Genomic DNA, 25,376 nt, shown 5'->3' with positions numbered 1-25,376 from the left:
AGACACATGGAAACTTGTAGAATTACCTGCTCTCTGATGGCTGGTTGATAAGCATTTGCTTTAAGCCAGCTTGTGATCTGTATGGTTAGCAGTTTGTCATGCCCATGCTTACATGAAGGTGGTGTTCTGGAACTTTCTTGTGGTTTGGTTCTGCTGTGAGGATGCTGCATGTTGCCTCCGTCTTGGGAAGAAAGCACAGCCCCGTGCCTGGAGGGCTGCTGGCCTGGGTGGGGGCCAGCTTGGTGGAGGGGTCACGGAGGGGATTGGAGCAGTTCAGCTGGGTCTCTTAGGATCCCCCTTCAATTCTGAGTGGCTTTAATCTTACAGTTTCAGAGGTGTTATTGAAGAGAATAATAGGGCAAGGGCTCCTAAACCCTGATGTGCTCTATTCACTTACTACCATTCTTTCTTTCTCTTTCCTTTAAAATGAAATGATTTCTGTACAATATTTGAAAATAGGACATGCAGTCTGGACATGCAGACATAGGGACCTAGTGTGAGGTCTCATGACCCAGTGCTCTGGCTCCTTAATGAGAGTGCATGAGAGCTTCAGATTCAAAGTGGTCTCCTCCACTCTCACCATTGGAATGCTTTCCTCCCAAACATGAGCAGTTCATTACAAACCTGAGCATCATGAGCCCTGGAGCCAAAGCCTTGTCTCTGGAGCTGGCTCTATCCTCAGGTCAGCATGAGGGCTTCCACAGTCCAACATTTCTCTGGATTCAGGGAGCCTGAATGCCAGGGCTCATAAAGCCAAATCCTGGTCTTTAGTGAGACGCGGGGGCAGGCTCTTGATGTCGTGTCAGGATTCAGAGTCCACGCCAAGGCAGATACACGGGGTGTAGACACTGGCGGATTTGTCCACCTGAGCATGCAGGGGAGAGGTGACAGCTGGCATGCATTCCACAAGCAGACCACATGGGCTGGTCCCATAGGATGCGGTGCCAGGAGGGACACAGAGCAAATCACAGATAGTACCTGAGGAATGAGAAGATTGGTTGACTTATTTCCTTCCCTTTCTGTTACAACAGCTTGGAGACAAGTGGGGACATTTTGTGGTGTTCTGAGAGGAGTTGTTTGAACTGCTGCCTACACAGAGGCTGGTGAGGGAGTCTTGCCTCCTTAACTGGGGGAATATGATTGTGTACACACTGGGGGGCTGCGCCTTTGATCCCAATGTTGGGCAGCTGGGAAAGGTGCAGAATGGGGTACAGATTCTTGCCTTGCTGTCTACAGAATTGGACGCCCATGCCCCAAAGCTTGTGCGATGGCTGTAGCAGCCTTTTTTTTTTTTTTAAAGATTTTATTTATTTATTTGTCAGAGAGAGAGAGGGAGAGAGAGCGAGCACAGGCAGACAGAGTGGCAGGCAGAGGCAGAGGGAGAAGCAGGCTCCCTGCTGAGCAAGGAGCCCGACATGGGACTCGATCCCAGGACGCTGGGATCATGACCTGAGCCGAAGGCAGCTGCTTAACCAACTGAGCCACCCAGGCGTCCCTGTAGCAGCCTTTTGAACAAGTAACACCAGTCTTCAGAAAGGTCTTGGGACGTCTCTGAGGGGGCCACACAGCACACAAAGATGGCAGCGCTGAGGGGCGGCTCCTCGGTTGTGGCCTGTGAGAACCACTCTAAGACAGCCCACCGCACCTTGTGACTGGAAAGGTCTCTGTGGGCAAGTTAGCTAGTCCCCTGAAGGGAACAGACTGTCCTGCTCTTTGGAACTTAGGGTGCGGCCCCTACTTGTAGCTGACATGTCCTGAGCTTCAGACCCTAGACTTGCATGGGTGATGTCACTGAATCTGCACAGTGACTTTATGAAGTTGTGATGAGGAGATCAAAGTTTATAGAATTTAAATAGCCTACCTAGGGCCACACAGTCACTGAGCGTTAAGGCTGTGGTTGAATTCAGGCTGTCTGGCTCCAGATGCTCTGTTGGGGATTAATATTTTTAAAAAGATTTTATTTATTTATTTGACAGAGATCACAAGTAGGAGAGAGGCAGGCAGAGAGAGAGGAAGGGAAGCAGGCTCCCCGCCAAGCAGAGAGCCCGATATGGGGCTTGATCCCAGGACCCTGAGATCATGACCTGGGCTGAAGGCAGAGGCTTTAACCCACTGAGCCACCCAGACGCCCTGGGGATTAATATTTTTTAATAGAGACATTAGCAACAACCCTTGTAGTATCAAATAGCTGTTTTTTTTTTTTAAATTTTTTTTTTTTTAAGATTTTATTTATTTATTTGACAGAGAGAGATCACAAGCAGGCAGAGAGGCAGGCAGAGAGAGGAGGAAGCAGGCTCCCTGCTGAGCAGAGAGCCCGATGCGGGGCTCGATCCCAGGACCCTGAGATCATGACCTGAGCCGAAGGCAGCGGCTTAACCCACTGAGCCACCCAGGCGCCCCTCAAATAGCTGTTTTTAATTTTTCACTCCTGTCAAGATAGAGGGAAGTGAGCGGTAATTGTACAAAGTATTCTATGACAAATTCAGTGACACTTTCTTAACTTGATTTTTAAAAAATATTTATTTTGGGGGACAGTGGGGCACAGGGAGAGGAAGAATCTCAAGCAGACTCCCCCCTGAGCATGGAGCCCAACGTGGGGCCCGATCCCACAACCCTGAGTGGAAACCAATTTGGACACTCAACTGACTGAGCCACGCAGGCACCCCTCTTACCTTCATGCTTAACCAGGGTGTGTGACTGTCAGGAATGACTCCAATTGGTACTTTAAGACAAGGAGGCCAACAAAAGAGAATCTCAAGAAGGGGGTAGCCAACAGTGTCCCAGGCTAGAGAGGGAGAGAGTAAAATAGGAAATTGGAAGACTCCATCAGACTTGTGATTAGAGTTTGTGAGCTAAAACTACCTATTGTCTCCTTGTATAGCAAAAGAGGTCTTTCCCCCTCTCACTTTTATTTTTTATTTTTTTTTTTATTAACGTATAATGTATTCTTTGCCCCAGGGGGTACAGGTCTGTGAATCATCACATTTCATAGCACTCACCATAGCACATACTATTCCCAATGTCCATAACCCAGCCACCCTTTCCCTACCCCTTTACCCCGCCCCAGCAACCCTCAGTTTGTTTTGTGAGATTGAGTCTTTTATGGTTTGTCTCCCTCCCGATCCCGTCTTGTTTCATTTCTCCCCTTCTTCCCTCCCATGACCACTCGCCCTGCCTCTCAAATTCTTCATATCTTCCCTCTCTCACTTTTACTGAAGTAGATAATATACACCTGGAACTCGGTCCTAAGCATAGAAAGGGTCTACAGTGAAAACCCCACTGTTTCCCTCCCATCCCTTACCCCAGACACCTAGTTCCCTTTCCGGGAAGCAAACAATTGCCCGTTTATTGTGTATCCTTTCTGAGATTCTCTATACACACCTAGTAAACCTAAATAACTTTTTTTTTCTTTTTTTTACACATAGGTCACCATACTATATGTAGTATTTTACAGCTTTTTGTTGTTGTTTCTAATTTAACAATATATCTGTAGTCTTGTAGACCATCCTATAATAGTACATTAAGAGTTTCCTCATGACTTTTTGTAGCTTCCTGGGGTTCCATGGTATGGATGTATTCAAATTTATATAATGAGGGCATATTTTCAGGTGATACCCTACCCCCCAAACACTGACATTTAGGAAAGATACTGGAAATGGGTTTTTCTTTCAAGGACAGAGATGTGTTATCTGGAGCAGGGGGATAGAGTGGAGGACCAGTCATTTGCTGAGGGTTGTCTGTACTGGGTCTAACTGAACCCAGTGAGAAGCTGGGTTTACTTCTGAGAGGCTTTCTTAAAAACTACCACCTTGAATTATGACTTAAAAACTTTATTTCTGAAAATGGCATACCTTCTATACGCTGGTTAGAAGCGGCCTGGATACTATCTCCAGTCTTTTGGGAAATGATGCAAGTTATAAGTGTTTTTGTTTCTAACTTTGGCATCCCCAGAGTATCTAAGTATCTTTTCTATCTTTTAATTCCTAATATCCTAATACTCCTATTATCCTCTAATTCCTCATGTCAAATGGGAAAGGTTCTAGACTCAGATCTGGCCAGTTCAAATTCCACTACTGAATGATCTTGGATAGTAACTGAACTCTTACCTTGTAGTTCCTTATCTGTAAAGCAGGGTTTGTATTACCTATTTTCTTAATTTTTTTTTATTAGGATTAAATGAGCTAACATTTAGAGCACCTAACAAAGTTCTTGTCATATATTGTTGAATTAACAACAAGCTGTAGAGCACTACATATAGTGTGGGAGGCCACGGTAAGGCTTGAGACGAGGACCAAACCAGGCCCTGACTTGTGCCTCCTTTAAAGGCTGAATAGCCGAACAAAAGGCTTATGTCGATAAAGTCGAGTAGCACTGAGAAAGGGTCTGTGCTATGTGTTGTGTGTTCACCTACGTGACTTCCCACACGCTTGCTAAACAAATGAGAACAATTCAGTTGGGGTCATAAGTTCATGGCTGGTCCTTGCTGCCCTAGTACAGCCCATAAATTACTTTCAGGTTTGCTGTATCAATGCAGAACAATTGTACTGGCATCAGCCGTTTGGTGTCTCGAGGTCTGCTTGTTAAGTGTGTTAAGTTAAGTGTGAAACTTATTATGGGAACTCGTGGTTGTTTAACTAGACACAGGTGTATTGCTTCTCCTATTGTAATATCCCTATATATATGGCCTTAATGCTTTGAATAAACTTAGCACTGTTGGACATCCTCCTCAGTGCTCCTCCTGCCCCCATCTCTCTGCTTCTCGAGTTCTTTTCTTCATCCTCTTACCCTCACGTTCCTGGTTGATTTGTCGTGCCGGCCACGACAATATAGTATGATGCTCTATGTGTAAAAAAAAAAAAAAAAAAAAAAAAAGTTATTTACGCTTATTACACGTGTATAGAGAATCTTGGGAAGGATCCAGAAGTTTAAATTGTTCGCTTCCTATTCTTTGCTCCTCTGCCTCTAATATGATCCATACAATTGATCATTGCTGATTCTTGGATTATAATAACTTATAAATTGGAAAAGATGTTTGTAAATCCTTCTGTGACTTTGGTTGTAATCTTGGAATATTAATGATAGTAGCATACTTGAAGGTTACATAATCTGAGCTTTTTTTTTTAAAGATTTTAAAAAATTATTTATTATTTATTTGACAGAGAGATCACAAGCAGAGCAGCAGGCAGAGAGAGGGGGAGAAGCAGGCTCCCCACCGAGCAGAGAGCCCGATGCAGGGCTCGATCCCAGGGCCCTGGGACCATGACCCAAGCCGAAGGCAGAGGCCCAACCCACTGAGCCACCCAGGCACCCCCTAAGCTTTTTATAAAGGACCAGAAACTCATTTGTGCATGAACTGCAAAATTTAAAAATAAAAAAGCTCGCAGAATTAACAATTTAAAACATATTTCAGCAGCACAAATAAAAAGGAGTCCAAAAACAGTTTAGTCAGTCTTATTCTCACAAAAGTTTATGGTTGTAGACTTAGTGTAAGTAACTGTGGAATAATAAAAATCAGTGAAAATTCTGACATCTAGGGGTACCTGGATGGCTTGGTTGGTTAGGCATCTGCCTTGAGCTCAGGTCATGATCCTGAAGTCCTGCGATCGAGCCCTGCTTCCGGGCTCCCTGCTCAGCGGGGAGTTTGTTTCTCCCTCTCTCACTGCCCCTCCACTCTGCTCATCATCTCTTTCTCTCTCATAAATAAATAAATAGATAGATACCAGAATTTTCTTTTCTTTTCTTCTTTTTTTAAAGATATCTAGCAGAACAGGGACTTCTCAATTTGTGGCTTGTATTCTCCTGGCGCATTTCAATTCTGAATCTGTGTCCTTATCAGCATCAGTTTTAGCAGTTCTGTGAAACAATGTGTTCCTCAAAACCAGTTAGACTGATACATTGTCCAGAATTTGTCAGTTATTTCATGACTTATTTTTCCCCACAAATAGTAGAAACTGCTCTCAAACTGTTTTAAGCCCAAAAGTAAACATACTGATATGGGTAATTGGAAAGAAAAAAGGAAAAAAAGAGCTCCAGGTATGTCTTGATCCTGTCTATGTACGTTTTTGGTCATAAAAAAATTTGTAGGAGCTATTTTTGTTCAAAAAGTTTACTTCTGGGGTTTCTGGGTTTCGGTTGGTTAAACATCCAATTCTTGATTTTGGCTCAGGTCACGATCCTCAAAGTTATGAGAGCAAGGCCTACATTAGGTTCCGCATGCAGCAGGGAGTCTCTTTGGGACTCTCCTCCCTCAGTCTCTCTCCCCACTTGTGCACACACACTCTCTCAGTCTCGCTCTGAAAAAAAAATTTTTTTTTTAAGATTTTACTTATTTATTTGACAGAGATCACAAGTAGGCAGAGAGGCAGGCAGAGAGAGAGGGGGAAGCAGGCTCCCTGCTGAGCAGAGAGCCCGATGCGGGGCTCGATCCCAGGACCCTGAGACCATGACCTCAGCCAAAGGCAGAGGCTCAAACCACTGAGATACCCAGGTGCCCCTGAAATATTTTTTTTAAAAAGGTGACTTCTGGTTCAGTAAACCTGATCTGAAAAGCCCAGTTCTTCTTAGGGTTTAAATTCTATTCTATTCTATTTTAGATTTTATTTATTTATGATTTTATTTATTCCTTTGACAAAGTAAGAGACACAGCAAGAGAGGGACCACAAGCAGGGGGAGTGGGGAAGGGAGAAGCAGGCTTCCACCGAGCAGGGAGCCTGATGTAGGGCTCCATCCCCAGACCCTGGGCTCATGACCTGAGCCGAAGGCAGGTGTTTAATCACCCAGGCACCCCTGAATTCAATTTATAAATATTATTCTACAGATATATCTAGCAATTTTTAAATCTCTGACCTTGAAGTTGATCATTTCTAGGAGTCCTTTATGGGCCTTTAAAAATATTTCCTTGGGGCACCTGGGTGGCTCAGTGGGTTAAGCTGCTGCCTTCGGCTCAGGTCATGATCTCAGGGTCCTGGGATCGAGCCCCACATTGGGCTCTCTGCTCAGCAGGGAGCCTGCTTCCCTCTCTCTCTCTCTCTCTCTCTCTCTGCCTGCCTCTCTGTCTACTTGTGATCTCTCTCTATCAAAATAAATAAATAAAAAATCTTAAAAAAATATTTCCTTTACCTTAATGTCCTACCTTCTTGAATATATGGAATATAGTTATAGTAACTATTTCAGGGGCACCTGGGTGGCTCAGTGGGTTAAGCCTCTGCCTTTGGCTCAGGTCATGATCTCAGGGTCCTGGGATCGAGCCCCACATTGGGCTCTCTACTCGGTGGGGAGCCTGCTTCCCCCTCTCTCTCTGCCTGCCTCTCTGCCTACTTGTGCTCTCTCTCTCTGTCAAATTAATAAAATCTTAAAAAAATTATTTCAATGTCTTTGTCTCTTAATTCTGTCATCTGTGGCATTTCTCAGTCTGTTTGTGTTGAAATGTTTTCTCTTCATGATGCTCTTTCTTGCCCTGTGTCTCATCTGGTAAGATTTCATTGGATTGCAGATACTAAACTGACTTTGTTGGGTGCCTCCTTTTGTACTCCTCTATTCCTGAGCTTTCTTGCACGTGGTTAAGTTGCTTGGAACAGTTTGATCCTTTTGGGCTTTGCTTTTAAGGTTCGTTATGGGGGACTAGAACAGCATTTAGTCTAGGCCTAATCTTCCCTATCACTGATGAGTACTTGTGAATCCTCCATGAATTATGAGGTAATTGGTTGAAGGGACCAGATGCTATTCCTGGCCTCACTTGAGCAAAGAAGGTTGTTCCTGCTTCCTGTGATCCTTGTAGGTGGATCTTTGCCTGGCCTCTGGTTATTTCCTCACTATCTGCCCTGATCAGCATTCATCTGATCCTCTGCAGATCTCTAGAATTTTCTTCCTGTGTAGCTCTCTTTGCTCTATTATTCTGCCCTGTGATTGCTAGCTACCTTGACCTAATGCCCAACTTTGTTTCAGCAATTCAGGGAGCCCTCTCCCTCAGCTCTACTTGTGCTGCAGCCTAGAAAAAAAAAATCCTGACAGGAAGAAAGATGGGGCAATTGTAGGACTCCTCTTTTGCTTTCCTTCTCTTAGGGATCACTGGCCTGTGCTTCCTGATGTTCAGTGTCTGAGAATCACTGTTTCTTACATTCAGGGTGGCATTTCTTTGGCTCTTGTATGATGTTTAAATCATCCATTGGATTTTGTATCTTGTTTAAGGCTGTGTCTGCTACTGGCTGCACCACTCAAGTTATACTAATGATAGACCCAAGGGTTCAAATGATGTCATTAGGACATGTCTGAACTCCACATTGTCTTCATTCTCAGGTGCCTTGTGGCCATATCCATAGCCTCATTTTAAGGCCCTCTGGTTTATGTCAGGTAGACGGTGGCCCTCTTGTGCCTTTCCAATCAATGACATCAGCAGGAATCTAATTGCTTCTCATTGTCTGGGTTTGACTTCTCCGCTATCCCTTGATAAATTACTGTTGTTGTCGGGGTATAGTCAGCTCCACCCAACACACAGGAGTGAATGAAAAGGAAGACAAGATTAGGGTGACAAATATAGGAGAAGATGATGCTGAGAAGCAAATCAGCCTCTGACAATCACTTAGCCATAATTCTTCAGGAGATCCTAGAGTTCCTGGGGCTGTCTCTGCATTCTTAGAACATTCTTAGGACACAGTGTCATCATCTTGGTACCTGGAGCTTGCTTTTTCAGCACAATCAACTGTTCCTGTTTCAAGCTAGTCACACTGATGGGGTTGATGCTTGGTAATTTAGAACCATCCTGAGGTTTCCGTTGTAAAAGTAGTTACAAATATTTAAAGTCTGGTACACATTCATTAATATTCAGGGGTCTTTTGGATATCAATTTTTGAAATTCCATGATTCTTTTGAACCCAGGGTAACTCAAGAAAGTGAGGTCGAATAGTTCCTAGTTCTGTTTAGTCTGTGTTTATTGTGATGTGGTCATGACAACACAAGAGAAATTGTTTCCAGTTGTCTTTATTCACCTGTCACCTCAATATAGTCTCCTCAGCCTGTGGAGTCAGGTAGCTCTAGGCCTTGCAATTTGAAAACAAGAAATTTCTGTGAATGTTCACTGTCTGATAACCTGGGTATATCAAATGGAATTTAAATCTTCACACCTAGCTTCAAAATTCTTTTGAATATTACCTAAAAATTTTAAGTTTTAAGGGCATGATTGGAAGATGGACAATTTAGATCATACTAGGATGTATTTGTCTTACAGTTTGTCCCAGAACTAAGTATGTGATGGAGCTGAAACTGAAGCTTTGGTTTCAGGGCAAATGTTTTGACTTGAATATTCTTCTAATCTTTTTTTATTTTGCCTTTTATTTTGGAGCCCCATCTATGCCAAGTGAACTGATCTTACTATGTTGATACCAAACTACTCAAATTCTGTCAGGTGCCTATGCTTGCCAGTCCATGCGTGAGCTCATCAGGCGGTTTTGGTGAACGTCCTGTGCTGGCTAGCCCAGGTGAGCTGCATACCTTGAGGGCCCTGGGTTAGCCGCCCTTACTCTGCACAACTCATTCCACACAGGAGGAGAAAGAGGGAAAATGCCTGGCTCAGGCTCATCAGTGAGGAGTGGCTTGGCAAGACTTGAAGCCTCCTGCTTCTTGAGCTAGGTGGTTTCGAGCAGTGGAGAGAACGGATTTGGAGCAGATGGATGTGCACTCCATCTATGGCGCCACCATGTACCAGCTGTGACTTTGAGCAGGGTCCTGAGCTTTGAGCTTTGTTTCCATCTGTAAGATTGAGCTTTGTTTCCATCTATAAAATTGGTGCTGTACCACCTGTTAGTGCTACTGTGAGGACTGATGTAACTTTTGTAAATTGCCTGGCACAGCATTTCCCTTTCCTATTGACCTCTACTCCTGATGTGCACTTTACAATGGCAGGAATCAATTCCTGTGACACCCTTGGGGGCAGATAAAACTGGTTCCTGAATCAGCTAAGCTGGGGGCTTGCTGGGTAGACTTGTTGAGCTGCCCATCCCAAGACCACAGCAAAGTGACCCTTGCCTTATTGTGGACTGCCTGCTGGGGAACCCACACCAGAACAGATGGTGCTAGGCTGTGGACAGCTACAGAAAGGCCAAAGCTGTCCCAGGGGTTTTTTTTTTTTAATAGGTCCCACAGAAAGGTTTCTATCTCAGAACCTTGGCAATGACCTTCTTTTGTGTGAATTTGAGGCAAACTTCGAAAAAAACTGTGTATTCATTGATGAGACTAGTTTATTTTTGGCTGCAAACACAACATGAATAGAGACCACCTCCTGTGTCTTTCATGTAGTTTTAACCTAAAACATTACTTTCTGAACAAAAAGTCAAACTTCTTTGTTACTGAGGAAACTGGGACATTGCTTTATCTTCTCTATAGCTTATCACCTTGATCAACATTACTGTCTCTATAACACTGTCTCCTTAAGCCCTGAGCATGAAAGCACTTTGATCGTTTTGGCAGATGATGTGGTATCAGGTATCAAATGTTCCTGTTCCTTACAAATTCTTTTGTTGAAGCCCTTACTCCGAATATAATGGGATTTGAAAGTGGGGCCTTTGAGAGGAAATTGGGTTTGTATGAGGTTGCAGGGGTGGAGCCCCCATGATAGGATTAGTACTCTTATAAGGGGATCACAGTATTAGGACTCCTTACTCTGTGAAGATACCAGAAGATGGCTCCCAGCAGTACCAGAAAGAGGGTCTTCACCAAACACAGATCTGCTGGTTTCTTAGCCTCCCAAGCTATGTGAAATACGTATAAGCCATTCATCTATGGTTATGTGTTTTAGCAGTAAAAACATTAAATTCTATCTCAAGTCAGATTAGTAGGCCACTAACCAAATAGACCTCTTTTTCTTGACCTGAGCTTAGAATGATGGCATTGACTCATGAGGGCTGGGAGTACAGAAAGAAACAGTCCTATGACTGACTTTTCCATTTTATTATCAGGATGTTATCTATAACATTATAGATTCCTCTTAATGAGGCTCATTAGGAGGAAAAGGTCCCTGGCTTTTCAGTAAGAATTTTTTCTCTGTAGCAACTGCTTGCTTTTATCTTACAGCTGCCTTGAGTTTTAAGACTGATCAACATTCCTTGTTGGTGCTACATACCAGGAAGTTCTGAACCAAATTTAACACTTAATTTTACATATTTTTTTAGAACTTCATGGGATAGATGTTTTGTATTGGTCCAATCTAGATATTTGTTGTTGCCATTAGATAAAGAAGGATACTGTGATAAAATGTACATAGGTGTGCCAGAGGAAGATTATTATTAAAGTATCCATTAAAGGCTAGAGGCAACATGGGGGGACCAGAAAAACATGGGAAAGTAATTTTACAATTAAAATGCATACAAGTAAAAAAAAATGCATACAAATAGGAGATTCATGAACCAGTCAAGCAACATTTGCATGTTTCTTAAATTTTCACTGGCTTCAATCATAACAAATCAGTTACCATACTGATATATATATATATATATATATATATATATTTTTATTTATTTTTTTTATTTTGCCATACTGATATTTTAACATTATATTCAGGCAGAGTTTTCTTTCCTTCCTAAGCACTTTGTTTCTCAGTTGTCAAACATGAGAGAGATGTACAATTTAAAAAATTTATTTCTGAAATACTTTATTCTTTTAATTAGTACACATTATATTAAGTATAGAATTTCCTTAAAAATTAACTCTTAGTTTCACGGTTAGGACACTGATATGAAGAAATCCTCTGGCTCTTTTGACTTTTCTTCTACATTTATCCAAGTAGATTCTCATATTAAAGTTCTTCCGTGTTATTTCTGTCCAAGTTGTGACAGCTAAAACAAAACAGAATAACTTTAATCAAAAAAAGAAATTTATGCATTCAAACATATTTGTAAACACCTTAAAAATGTATTCTTAAATCATGGTAAAATCCTAGGTTCTCATTTCGTTCACTGCGTTTGTATATAGAATAATAAATTTTCACTCAATGTTTACCACCAATTCAAATGTTTAAGTAGATCTTTTAAAACTGAGTAATAATAAAGGCTGTCATGGTAAAAAAAAAAATCAATATAGGTAGAAATCAACAAATGGAAAACAAAAACTCAGAATAAAGTCAATATTAACTCAGTATGAGACGTAAAGGAAAATATCAGTTGCAGCTTTACTGTTGAGAGTTTACTTCTTCACATAATTAGTTTGATATTTCTAGCACATCATTGAAAATTTAAAAAAAAGGTTTTCAATTCTGGAAGGCTGGATAAACTACTGGCCTAATTCTCCCAGGGATAGCAATCATAAACCTTAAACAAAATACAAAAAACCAACTACTGGACGGCCATGGAGAGCAAGTGAAAGCTGGTAGGTTTGGGAAGAGAACAGATACTTGGAAGGGGAGACTAGCCAGCACTGGCTGAGTTCCCTGGTTCTTTGGCTCTTAGCCTAAAGAACCAGAGTACAGGGAGCAACTAAAGCCTCTGAATATTAGAGGAAATCCTGGAAACGAGAGGGAAAGAGTGAAGGAGCCCTAAATTTTGTGTATAAACTTTTCCTAAACCTGTAGTGAAACCCTGAACCATGCATGAATGAGAGAGACTAAGCAAGATGTGAGCGCTGCGCAAGAGACAGTTTGACACGTTGAGTCTAACCAAGTTAATTGCCTGCTCAAAGCCCAAATCAACACTCAAGAGAAACAAAATTTAGTTCCCCAAAAATACATTCACAATGTTTAGGATACAATCTATCTAAAATTAATGTATGAAGGAACAGGAAGATTGGAACCATTCTCTAGGGGTAAAGACAGGAGATACAGTGAGATAGATGATCCATGTGCTATAATTTAAAAAGACAGGGTTTAAAAGCAGCTATGACAATGATCCTCAATAAGATAATGGAGAGTATGTTCACAATGAAAAGACAGAAAATCCCAGTAGAGAAATACAAACTCTATTAAAAAACAAAAAACACGGGTGCCTGGGTGGCTCAGTGGGTTAAGCCGCTGCCTTCGGCTCAGGTCATGATCTCAGGGTCCTGGGATCGAGTCCTGCATCGGGCTCTCTGCTCAGCAGGGTGCCTGCTTCCCTCTCTCTCTCTCTGCCTGCCTCTCCATCTACTTGTGATCTCTCTGTCAAATAAATAAAATCTTTAAAAATAAAAAATAAAAAAAAACCCAACAAAAAAACCCAAAAAACACAAATGAATATTTAAAACTGGTAAATACAAAATTATTCAAATAGCAAAAAGAAGATAACAAAAGAAAGAGTGAATCTGAAGATAGTACAACTTAAAGTATATACTCTAAAGAACAGAATCAGGGGTACCTGGTTGCCTGAGCTGGAATGGCATGCTACTCTTGATCTTGGGGTCCTGAGTTCAAGTCCCATATTGGGTGTAGAGATTACTTACTTTTTAAAAAAAAAAAAAAATCTTAGACAAAAAAACCCAAACAGAATGTTCAGAGATGTTTGGCATAATATAAAAGGTTGAACATATAGGTGACTGGAGTCCAAAAAGGAGAGGAGAAAATTGGGCATAAAAGAACAGCTGTTAATGGCCTAAATTTGGTGAAGGTACAAACTGACAGAGTCAAGAAGCTCAGTGATCCCCAAATAAGATAAATATACAAGAAGTCATACATACACAAGAAGTCATATCTATATACACATCCTAACTGCTAAAAACCAAATATAATGAGGAAATAATGAAAAATTTCACATCACATGTAAAATTGTATCTTAATACTGCTGCCTTCCTATCAGAAACAATGGAGAGTATAAGACTGTGAAATAACATCTTTAAAGTTTTGAAAAACTATCAATCCAGATTTCTATATCCAGCAAAAAAATTTAAGAATAAAGGTAAAATACCTTCTCATATAAAAGAAAATTAAGAGAATTCACTGTTAGTATACCAGAGCTATAATAAATCCTAAAAGAAGTTTTGCAGTCAACAGATGGGAATTAAAACCTAATAGAGGTGGTAGGGATGAAGAACGCTGGAAATCTCAAATCTGTGTAAATGCAAAGGATTTCCTTATGATACAGATGACCGAAGTGGAAATGGTAACACTGTCCACTGTCTTGTGAGGTTAATGACACGTAGATGTAAAATATATCACAATCACAGAAGAGCTGAGGGAATGGTCTATAGGGTTGCAAGGTTTCTATATTTAATGCAAGTGGCAGAATATTAACTGTAGTTTCTGAACAGTTAAAGATGTATAGATTGTGATCTCTAGAGCAACTGTTAAATAATGCAGAGCTCAGCTAAAATACCGAAGTGTTCAAATAATACAAAGGCAGGCAGGAAAGGAGGAACAGAGGATAGCCCAACTATTTCAAACTAGCAGAAAGCAAACAGTAGGGGCACCTAGGTGGCTCAGTGGGTTAAAGTCTGTGCCTTCAGCTCAGGTCATGACCACAGGGTCCTGGGATCAAGCCCCACATCGGGATCTCTGCTCAATGGGGAGCCTGCTTCCTCCTCTCTCTCTGCCTGCCTCTCTGCCTACTTGTGATCTCTGTCTGTCAAATAAATAAATAAAATCTAAAAAAAAAAAAAAACCCGACAAACAAACAGTAAAATGCTGGATCTACACATTACTTTGTAATTACTGAAGTTGTAGCAATGAATTGAATAAAGAATGGATAAATGAGTAGGTATCTTATAAAGCCAGTACAGTAAAATGTTAATGGGGAGTGCACCTGTGTTCACTCTACCTTCTTGAACTTTTCTGTATTCCCCTATCAGTGGGCAACTACATTAAGGTTAAAAATACAAAAAAAACCATCCTGAGGATAAGAAAGTTATGCCAGAAAAGGATGGTAGGAATAGGGCATTGTTGGGGTTTTTTTGGCAGCCCAGGAAAAATGAGTGAACATTACTGGTTAGACTATGGAGCATTCCCAGTAGTTAGCTTCAAGAAAGTTAATTTCTTAGCCCAATTTGTGAGATGGTTGGCAAAGTCAGAAATGTGGACAGTATAAAAGGAAATGGTGAACTGAATTTTGCCTGAGTACACTACTCCACTTTTAAGTTCTCTGAATTTATCTTTTCATAGATTGGGATACTAGAAATAATGTTACTTATCAGGGTTTTCTGTATAGTTGTTCATAGCAAAATCTTGTATGTAGCAAAATCTATGGGTTTTGGCTTCAGCTGGTTTAAATGAATATGATGATTCTCTTGCTCTCTTTTGAAAAACATCAAGTTATGGTTTGTTAAGAGAAACTAACAAGGTACACTTTACCTGTTTTATGAACTGTGTAGCATTAAAAAGTTCACTGCAGCCATATAAAATGTGTTTGCCTTGTTTCCCCTGTAAAAATAAGAGAAAACTCCTATACATAAGTAACAAGTAATATTTTCAATGTTCCTAAGAACAGTGATCAAGGCTAATAAGACTTTTTATTATTCTTTAAGGTTTTCTTCAGGGGTGGAGGCAGCTGTTGAATTTTAGTGTACACATGTTGATCCTAAAACTAATGGAAAATGGTGAAATGGGAATTTTTTTTGAAAAATGTATTAGGGTACCCTGTTGGTACCATTTATATACTGAAAACAGAAGGAATCTGATGACCACCATATTTCACAGGAACAACAACTGTCTACAAAATCCTAGGCCAACATTCTTCCAATGTAGGATTTGTACTACTTGAAGAAAACATTCCTATGGTTTGGTTATGCTGACAGTAGGATATGGTACAAATAGCATGAATTGTCTCCGCAGTTTCATTTGTGCAATACAGTATTTATATATTAATACATTTCATTTTGTTACTCCTAATGAATTTCATTCCTAATTTTGGCAGAATGTTATAACTCAATTATAGCAGTCAAAATGTCTACCGCAGAATTTTGGTAAGTACTTATTCTATGTATTGTGTACTTCAAGGAAAATTCATTTCTTCTTTAATGGAAAACGTTTATTCTACAACAAAGCAAATATGGTAATTTGTCAAGAAACAGAATTATGGCTTTTGTAATACAAGAGAAGAACCTTTTTTTGTGATGTATCAACTGTATTAAACATGGTTGGCTCAATAAATGTCCTAGCTGGCCATTTCTGAGAACAAATAAATCAACAGTCACACATCACTCTCATTTTTTCAAAATGAGATGTTATGTGCAGCAACTACATAGGGTTGGTCATATAAGTGGGATTCTTGAGGCTCCACAGGATATACTTACACAAGACATTAATAAAGTTAGAGATCACAGCAAAGGAGGATAAAAAAAGCATAGGAAACATTAGAAGGGTCCAAATATCCCAGGCACAGCTTCCAGGATTCCATCTCAGTAGCATAGGGCACACCTAATTTTCAATTGTGAACCACCAAGTTATAGTGAAGATAGACACACCCTGGTTGCAGGGGAGCCCCACTCTTGTCTAAGGGGTCTTTTATACCTCTCTGATCATGTAACCAAAATCAGGGTGCATAACCAGGCTCAGTAGCAGAAGAAAACATGACAGAAATTGGGCGCAAATCATCAATATTTACATTTCTATTAAACAGTACTGACAAGCTAGTGCAAGTTGCCCCCAGTCTATCTTGGGCCCTAGCCCAGGACTGTATTAATGACTAGTTAGTACATTACATTCACAGTTAGCCAGATGTCAGCACATGGCTCCCAAGGTTCCCAGAGATAAGCAAGCACAGGGTTGAAACGAACTAGCTGAGATTAATCCTGTACTATAGATTTAAGCATTGCAGTTTACCAATATTCCTGTGCAAACTTCTCAATTATGCACAAACTTGATACTTCCTTCTTCCATTAAAAACTGAACTTTAAGAAATATGCCAATACCTGGATTCAAGGTAGCAATTATTAACTACATCTAGTTCATTCTCTAGCCAGTCATCTTCCATCAAGAGCACAATCTGTGGTGGCTTTTAAGTTCAATTACCAATACATCTGGTTACTTATTACCACCTTTTTTTTTTCCTTTTGGGGTCAGCATGCTTTTACTTCCAAATTGCTTTTGGATATCAGTGCATATTATTTCTGCAACTATTATAAGAAACAAAAGGCTACAGGTACACTTATTCAAAGCCTATTGTATATTTTATATATTTGTTCAGAGCACCTTTGCAAATGACTGAGTCCCCAAATACCCTCAAGAGTCTGAATTATTCCTTTTGGAAATTTACCTTATAACTTCAAAATGTCTGATACTATTACTGGAGAATCAGATATTAGAAATTTCTAAAGTATACTTTTGCTTTAATAAATATACCTCCACATGTAAATGTCTGCTCTCAAAATTAGACAAAGTAAAAAGATGGTTACTTAGGGGCACATGGGTGGCTACTTCAGCTAAGTGTCTGCCTTTGGGTCAGGTCATGATCCTGGAGTCCTGAGACTGAGCCGAGTCAGGATCCCTACTCAGCCCAGCACCTGCTTCTCCCTCTGCTCATCTTCCCTGCTTGTGTGCTCTCTCAAATTAATAAGATCTTAAAAAAAAAAAAAAAAGGAAGATGGTTATTTGTATGATGGAGGATTGACTACCAGTTTCATTTCACAGCTGGTTCTACTGGTATGTTCAGAAGGTCAATGTCCATGCATTTTTTTCTAGTACATTTCATGTGTAAGGCAGGTACATCTTTGCAGAGATGTGAAAAGCCTTTGTGAAGCATATTGATTTAGAGGCTACTAGAGTGTCATTTATCTAACCGCTGTCGTGGCAGAGCTAGTATGTTCTATGTAACAATCACAAATAATTTTCTTGTATTTTTGGAAAGTTGAGTCTTAGTCTCAGTATATTTGAATTTTTTTTTAACCTTTTGACCCCTTTCACCCATTTCTCCCACCTACCTCTGGCAACCACAAATCTGTTCTCTAAATCTAAGAGCTTTTAAAATTAATTAATTAATTTTGAGAGAGAGAGAGAGAACACGTGGGCAGAGGGGCAGAGAGAATCTCAAGCACACTGTATGCTGTGTGTGGAGCCCGAAGCAGGGCTCAATCTCATGATCCCAAGATCATGACCTGAGCTGAAACCAAGAGTCGAATGCTTAACTGACTCAGCCACGCAGGTGCCCCATGAGTTTCTTTTTCTTTCTTTTTTAAATGAGTCCACATATAAGAGAAACCATATGGGGTTTGTCTTCCTTATTTCACTTAGGATAATGCCCCCTCCATCCATCCATGTTGTCACAAATGGCAAGATTTCATTCTTTTTTATGGCACATATGCATGCACAATTGCTTTACCATTCATCTATCAATGGATATTTAAGTTGCCTCCATATCTTGGCTCCTGTAAACAATGCTACAGTGACTATGAGGGTACATATATCTTCTCCAGTTAGTATTTTTGTTTTCTTCACATAAATACTCAGAAGTCGAATTGCTGGATGGTAGTTCTATTTTTACTTTTTTGAGGAAACTCCATGCCATTTTCCGTAGTGGCCGCACCAATTTACATTCCCACCAACAATGCATGAGGGTTTCCCTTCCTCTGTGTGGTTGACACACTTGTTATTTATTTATTTATTTATTTATTTATTTATTTTGGGGGGAGGGGATAGCCATTTTAACAGGTATGAGGTGAATTTCATTGTGGTTTTGACTTACATTTCCCTATGATTAATGATGTTGACCATCTTTTCATCTGTCTGTTGGCCATATGTAGGTCTTGTTTGGAAAAGAATGTCTGTTCAGGTCCTCTGCACATTTTAAATTGGATTATTATTTTCTGGTGTTGAGTTGTATAAGTTCTTTGTATATTCTGGATATTAATCCCTTGTCAGATACATTATTTGCAAACATATTTTCCCACTCAGTAGGCTGCCTTTTCCTTTTGTATGGTTTCTGTTGCTGTGGAGAAACTTTTTACTATGATGTAGTCTCATTTTTTTTTTGCTTTTGTTGCTTTGGCTTTTGGTGTCAGATTAAAAAGATCACTGCCAAGAAGTATGTCAGTCACGGAATTGACTGCTTGTTTTCTTTTATGAGTTTTATGATTTCAGGTCTTATGTTCAAATCCTTAATCCATTTTGAGCTAATTTGTGTGTATAGTATAAAATAGAGATGGATTTCATTTTATTCTGTTACATGTGGCTGTCTAGTTTTCCTAGCACCATTTATTGAAGAGACTGTCCTGTGCCCTACTGTATATTCCTGACATCTTTGTTGTAAATTAATGTGCCATATATTATATGGGTTTAATTCTGGGCTTTCAGTTCTCTTCCACTGATATATGTGATTGTTTTTATGCTAGTACCATACTGTTTTATTACCATAGCTTTGTAATACAGTTTGAAATTAGAACATGTGATGTTGTCAGCTTTATTCTTCTTTCTCAACATTACTTTGGCTATTAATGGTCTTCTGTGGCTTCTGACAAATTTAGGATTGTTTATTCTATTTCTGTGAAAAAGTGCCACTGGAATTTTGTCAGGGATTACAATGAACCTGCGGATTGGTTTGAGGAGTATGGACATTTCAACGATATTGATTCTTTCAATCATGAACACAGAATATCTCTCTGTGTCTTCAGTGGCTTATAGTTTACAATAAACGCGCCTTTCATTAAATTTATTCCTAGGTACTTAATTTTTTAAAATGGGACTGTTTTCTTGATTTATCTGATAGTTTGTTATTAGTGTATAGAAATGCAACAGATATCTGGGTATTATTTTTGTATCCTGCAACTGTACTGAGTTCTGACAGTTTTTGATAGTCCTTGGTATTTTCTCTATATGTCATCTGCTAATAGTGACATGAGTTTTACCTTTCTTTCCAATTTGGATGCCTTTTCTTTCTTATTCTTGCCTAATTCATACTACATGCAAAATTAACTCAAAATGGATCAAAGATCTACATCTAAGAGCGAAAAGGTTTTTCTTTTCCTTTAGGCCTTTTCTTTTAGAAGTCTTTTCAAGACCTTGGATTTGGCAAAGGACTCCTAGATATGACACCAAAAGCATGAGCAACAATACAAACTGGATTTCAAAAAAAATAAAAAACCTCTTGCACTTTAAAAAACACCATCTGAAAGTGCAAAGGTAAAGAATGGGAGAAAATATTTGTAAATCACATATCTGATAAGGGACTTGTTTCTAGATTATATAAGGTACTCTTAAAACTCAATAATAAAAGGGCAGAATACCTAAATTTTTAAATGGGCAAACAATCTGAATAGACATTTCTCTGAAGAAGAGAGAGAAATCACCAATAAGTCATGAAAATATGCTTCACATCCTAAGTTATCAGGGAAATAAAAATCAAAACCACACTGAGATACCACCTCACTCCCACTAGGATAGTCAGAATCAAAAAGTCCAATAACAAGTGTTGGTGATGACGTGGAGAAGTCAAAATCTTCATACACTGCTTCTGTGAATGCAGAATGGTGCAGTCTGTTTGGAAAACAGTCTAGCAATTCCTGAAACAGTTAATCATAGAAGTTACAGTGATCCAGGAATTCCACTCCTAGGTATACACCTAAGAGAAATGAAAACATATATTTACACAGAATGACAATAGCATTGTCTCTGGTTCCAGGTGGACAGCAACAGGTTTCATCCAGAATCGACAATCATTTTGGATTTGGGTTTGTACACCTGGTTACTGCAGCAAACACCTTTAACACTCTATTAGAAGCCTCAGCAGAAACCATTTCATTTTGGGCTCTTTTTATATTTTACTTGACAAACCCATTTTGTTACAGGTGCAGTTCATTAAGTGTGCTAAGAAGCCTCATATACAACAGACTGACTTACATACCTCACCAGAAACAAAGTAGCAGACTGACTAAAAACTGGAACAGACATTTAGACACATTTCCTAAACTGGACACCTGTCCTGCTGAGACAGAGTAGCTTGTATGATGGAATGTGTGTTAAAATATAACAGGCATACAATTATATGGGACAATCAACAGGGGATAGATCTTTAAGATACTGCAGGAAGAATAAGGGAGAGAGGAAGAGGGTAATAACATAGGAACTAACAAAAATTTATTCTGCATTTCTAAAAATGTTTTTTTTCTCTATGTGATCCTGTAGTACAGGGACATGGATTAATTGCAAACATGACACCAAAATACTACCTCTAAATCTGTCTGAGGCATGATGGAAAGGGCTGTTTCTACTTGCTGCCTGTCTAAATTGGGATTACCAGGTGGACCAGACAGTCCTATAAGCTTGCACTTACCCAACCCTACGTCTTGTCACTAGGAAAGGACCAAGGGGAAAGCACTCTCACACTGCTGCCCGCACTACGGATCAGCCATCTTGCTGAATCTGACCGTCTTCTAAACCTGGGGTCAAATTCTGAGAAAAATGACCGACGCATGGAAAGAATGAAATCTTGGACTCTCCGAAAAGGAGTTAGTAAGTGAATAACACAAAAGGGAAAAGGTAACATTATCTCTGTACCTTGTAAGAGGCCAAGAGCAAGAGTAATACTTTGAGCTATCCTTACACATGCCCACAAGGTTTGCAGAAAACTGCCTCCTTCATTTGAAACTGAAGGTCCAAGATGGGTTCCAGTTCAAAAGACTGAATTTGCAGTTACCCATACTGTAAGAATGGTCCTGATGATGCTAATAACATCTAGGGGATAGACACTTGCAATAATTCTAATCCTTTTTCTTTTACAGGTTCTCATTTTATAGGTTTGACGTATTTTCTAAGATCCCTCTGGGGAGGCAAAATTAGGATACTACTGCCACTAAAATGGATACAAAATAATTCGTTCAACAACAGAGCTGAAGACCACAGTGTAGCTGTTAACCTAAGTAATGATCTGTTAAACGTGCTTGGATATGGGAACTTAATATCTACTACATGCCTGACCGGTCATAGTATCATGTGCTCTACTACCTATATGCCATGTTTTTGTGGGTAGAGGATAATAATCAGGGGAAAAAAATACTTAGTAAACTGTAATCAAGTAAAAGATAAAGGGCTTACTATTGCGGATAGCTTGATGTTCTTCTGATCAAAGTGACTGATCAGAGAAAAAAACTAGATTTAGTTATCAATTACTTGTTACAAAGAATCAACTTACTAAAACATTTCACAAAATTAAAAAAATTCTGTAGTAGAAAGAGATAAGTAGTCAAAATTATACATGATTAAAAACAAGTTTGCAGTAAAATATTTAGTAGACTGCAATGTTTCTTCAAAATTATGCTTGCAAATCTCGACCTTTTTAAAGCCTTACATAACATAGGACATAAGGAATGATCATTATTTAATGTTAATTCTGTTGCCCCTACATTTTAAGTGGTGTTTTCCTCTTGAAGTTACACCCTCTCCTTCATATACTTTTGCACAGCTGTCCTGGTCATTCCCTGCTGCTATGAGCTTCGAGTGGTCTCTGAATATTTAAAGTCAAATTAAGATAGCTTCCAAGTACATTACATCAATAAGATACATTATTTTCCAGAGTAACTACAATTTTAGGCTAGAAATGTGACAGGAATTGGAAAACAATGAGCTTACAGGCATTTCCCCTTTATGAGGACTTTTAGCCTACGTCCAGGAAAGGGGATATGTAAGAGTCAGAAGAGCCATCAGAGAATGCTAGTATGCTAAAGACACAGAACAACTGTGAAACATCAAAGGATTAAAGAATAAAAAGGCCAACATGTACCTTTATATAGTCAACAAGATTTTGGTATTCAATGTAGTTGCCTCCTCCTACTACAAAAACAATTGCCTAAAAATGCAGACAAAAAAAAATAGGTAAGTTGAAAGAAACAGTATTTTACCTTTTAAGCAACATGGTTTTTTGTTCAAAGCATTATTCTAAAAACTTACATAAAAAAAATACAAACTAGCAAAAGGTCACATCCTAAGCACCTAATGCTACTTCAATTAAAAGAAATTTGTTTCTAAAAAGTGTAAAGAGGAAAGTAAACCTCACTCTTCAGTTAAGTAATAGCAAGTAAATCTAAAGGGCTTCCTCTAAAAGGCTTTTTAAAAATTTAAGGTTATTTACTGTAGGTAGGAAAAACGAAACTTGGCATATAATTTCCAAAACGTTCTTTACTAATTTTTGTTAAGAAGCTTCTTATATTTCAAATGAAAACAGAGTCATGGTTATCTTCACAAAAGTTTGGAAGCCAATTTTAGAAATGAGTTCCACACATATAAAACTTTTACCATAGTCTTAGACTTCTTTTTCATGAATTACCTAATTTTGTGTCCCTTTTTAAAAAGATTTTTACTTAAATTCCAGTTAGTTACTATACAGTGTAGTATTAGATTCAAGTGTATAATACAGGGATTCAACAGTTCCATAAACATCAGGTGCTCTTTGCAGCAAGTGTACTCCTTAATCCCAGTCCCCCCACCCACATCCCCTCTTGTCACCATTAGCCTGTTCTCTATAGTTAAGAATATGTTTCTGGTTTGTCTCTTTTTCCTCCATGCTCATTTGTTCTGTTAATTCTACATATGAGTGAAATCATAAGGTATGTCTTTCTCCGGCTTATTTCACTTAGCATAATATACTCTAGCTCTATCCATGTTGTTGCAAATGCCAAGATTTTGTTCTTTTTATGGCCAATAGTCCACTGTAAAAATACATCTTCTGTACCCATTCATCAGTCAATGGACACTTATATGAAAAGATGCTCAATCAGCATCACTCATCATCAGGGAAATACCGATCAAAACCACCATGAGATACCACCTCACACCTGTTAGAATGGCTAAAATCAACAACACAAAAAACAACAGGTGTTGGGGAGGATGTGGAGTAAGAGGAACCCTCTTACACTGTTGGTGGGAATGCAAACTGGTGCAGCCACTGTGGAAAACAGTATGGTGTTTCCTTAAAAAGTTAAAAGAACTACCTTACAATCCAGCAATCATACTACTTGGTATTTACCCAAAGGAGACAAAATACTAATTCAAAGGGATACATGCACACCAATGTTTATAGCAGCACTGTCTACCATAGCCATACTATGGAAACTGCCCAAGTATCACTGGCTGTATCAGTCATTTTTAGCTTAAACTATTCTCAGTAGTTTTATAAATCATGAAAAGATGGTTACTAATTTGGTTACACAGAATTGGATTTATGAAAATTACCATACAATAATTTTAATAAAGCCATATTTAAGATGAAGACAATTCTTCAAGACTGCTTGGTAATCTGTTTTAGAGACAGAATTTCTATACAGAACTTACCTCCTGGAATGGATTTTTGTTCCTTGGAACTGAGCTGCAACAAAGAAAAAAACGGTGAAAATTTCACTGAAGGCTTTCACTATGGATAAAAGAAGTAGGGGAAACACACGTGCACACACAATTAGATACGTATTACAGTTCTTCCCCCTTCGCTTTCTTTGAGACAGGGTCCTTTAGTTCTGTGTACCCAAATAGTGAATTGGGATGCAGAGGAATATGAAGTACATGTGCAGTATCTAAAAGGAAGTAGGGCAATCTGTTAACTTTAAAATAAAATCTAAGAGAAAACTGGAAGGGAGAAGGAAACACTGAACAGCAGCTCTCAGAAGGAATAAGCTAAGTTGGTAAAATATATTTTAGTGGTAAATTATATGAGATTTTACTATATCCAACATAATTTTACAGTTTGTCAGTATCTACATCTGTGGAAAAAACTATAAACGCATGTATGGGAAGTAAAAGGAGGAGATGGGGGGGATGAGAGGAGGAATTTGCATTTTGCTACAGCTTATTTCTTTGTATTTCTATATACCACTATATGTTATTACATGTATTAGTCTCATATTTATATACTTAAAATGTATTTTAAAAAAACTTTTGGTGTCCAAGAGATCTTTTAATAAAGATATTTTTCAAAGCTTTTGTGAATCACATATATTTGTTTTGGTGTTAAAACAGGCTATACAAAGAGAACTTAGGTTTTCCTCACAAGCAATTTTTAAAAAATCTCAAGAGAAGAGTGCTATTACACCATCCTTAATTACTGAAAGGCCAATTTCACTGCTTTATCATCTTTTCATCATTTCTATGGCTTGTCTGAATGAATTCTCCATAGAAAGGGCCAGAAGCCCACTCGACTTCAACACCTCATCAGCAATTAACCTCCTTCCAGAGTGCTTTAGGTTCCTCTAAGAGTACACACAGAATGAGGAGAGATTTAAATAGCACAGTATTACTAGTTACTAATAACCAAGGTTAATCGTGATGAAATAGCTCAGGAGAAGGCAAAGAAGTTTCTAAGAAGCGAAATATGCCTACTTGTTAGCCATACGCAAATACAAGGATAAAACGTAAGCCGGAGAATATCAAGACAGGAAAAGAGTTGTAAATCCACTGTCTTAAAGTATACAAATCAGTGGGTTTTACTATATTTACAGAGTTGTACAACTGTCACCACTAACTTCAGAACATTTTGACCACTCTCAAAAGAAGCCCCATACTCATTATCTGTCAC

General features: G+C 39.1%; 1 protein-coding gene across 1 annotated transcript in view; it reads right to left on the bottom strand.

Moving 5' to 3' along the window:
* Window positions 1-11,619: 11,619 nt before the first annotated feature.
* The window catches only part of SCFD1 (sec1 family domain containing 1), a 107,325-nt gene continuing 93,568 nt past the window's right edge, over window positions 11,620-25,376 (bottom strand). The window contains exons 22-25 of the mRNA XM_047737274.1: window positions 24,143-24,176; window positions 22,596-22,661; window positions 15,239-15,307; window positions 11,620-11,825 (exon numbers count right to left, since the gene is read on the bottom strand). Coding sequence (XP_047593230.1) covers window positions 11,802-11,825; window positions 15,239-15,307; window positions 22,596-22,661; window positions 24,143-24,176 — 193 coding nt within the window. The 3' untranslated portion in view covers window positions 11,620-11,801. The remainder of the gene's footprint in view (window positions 11,826-15,238; window positions 15,308-22,595; window positions 22,662-24,142; window positions 24,177-25,376) is intronic.

Source organism: Lutra lutra, chromosome 7, assembly GCF_902655055.1.
Source record: "Lutra lutra chromosome 7, mLutLut1.2, whole genome shotgun sequence".
Taxonomy (NCBI): Eukaryota; Metazoa; Chordata; class Mammalia; order Carnivora; family Mustelidae; genus Lutra; species Lutra lutra.
Note: the sequence above shows the minus strand (reverse complement) of the source record. Positions and strands in the feature narration are given on the sequence as shown.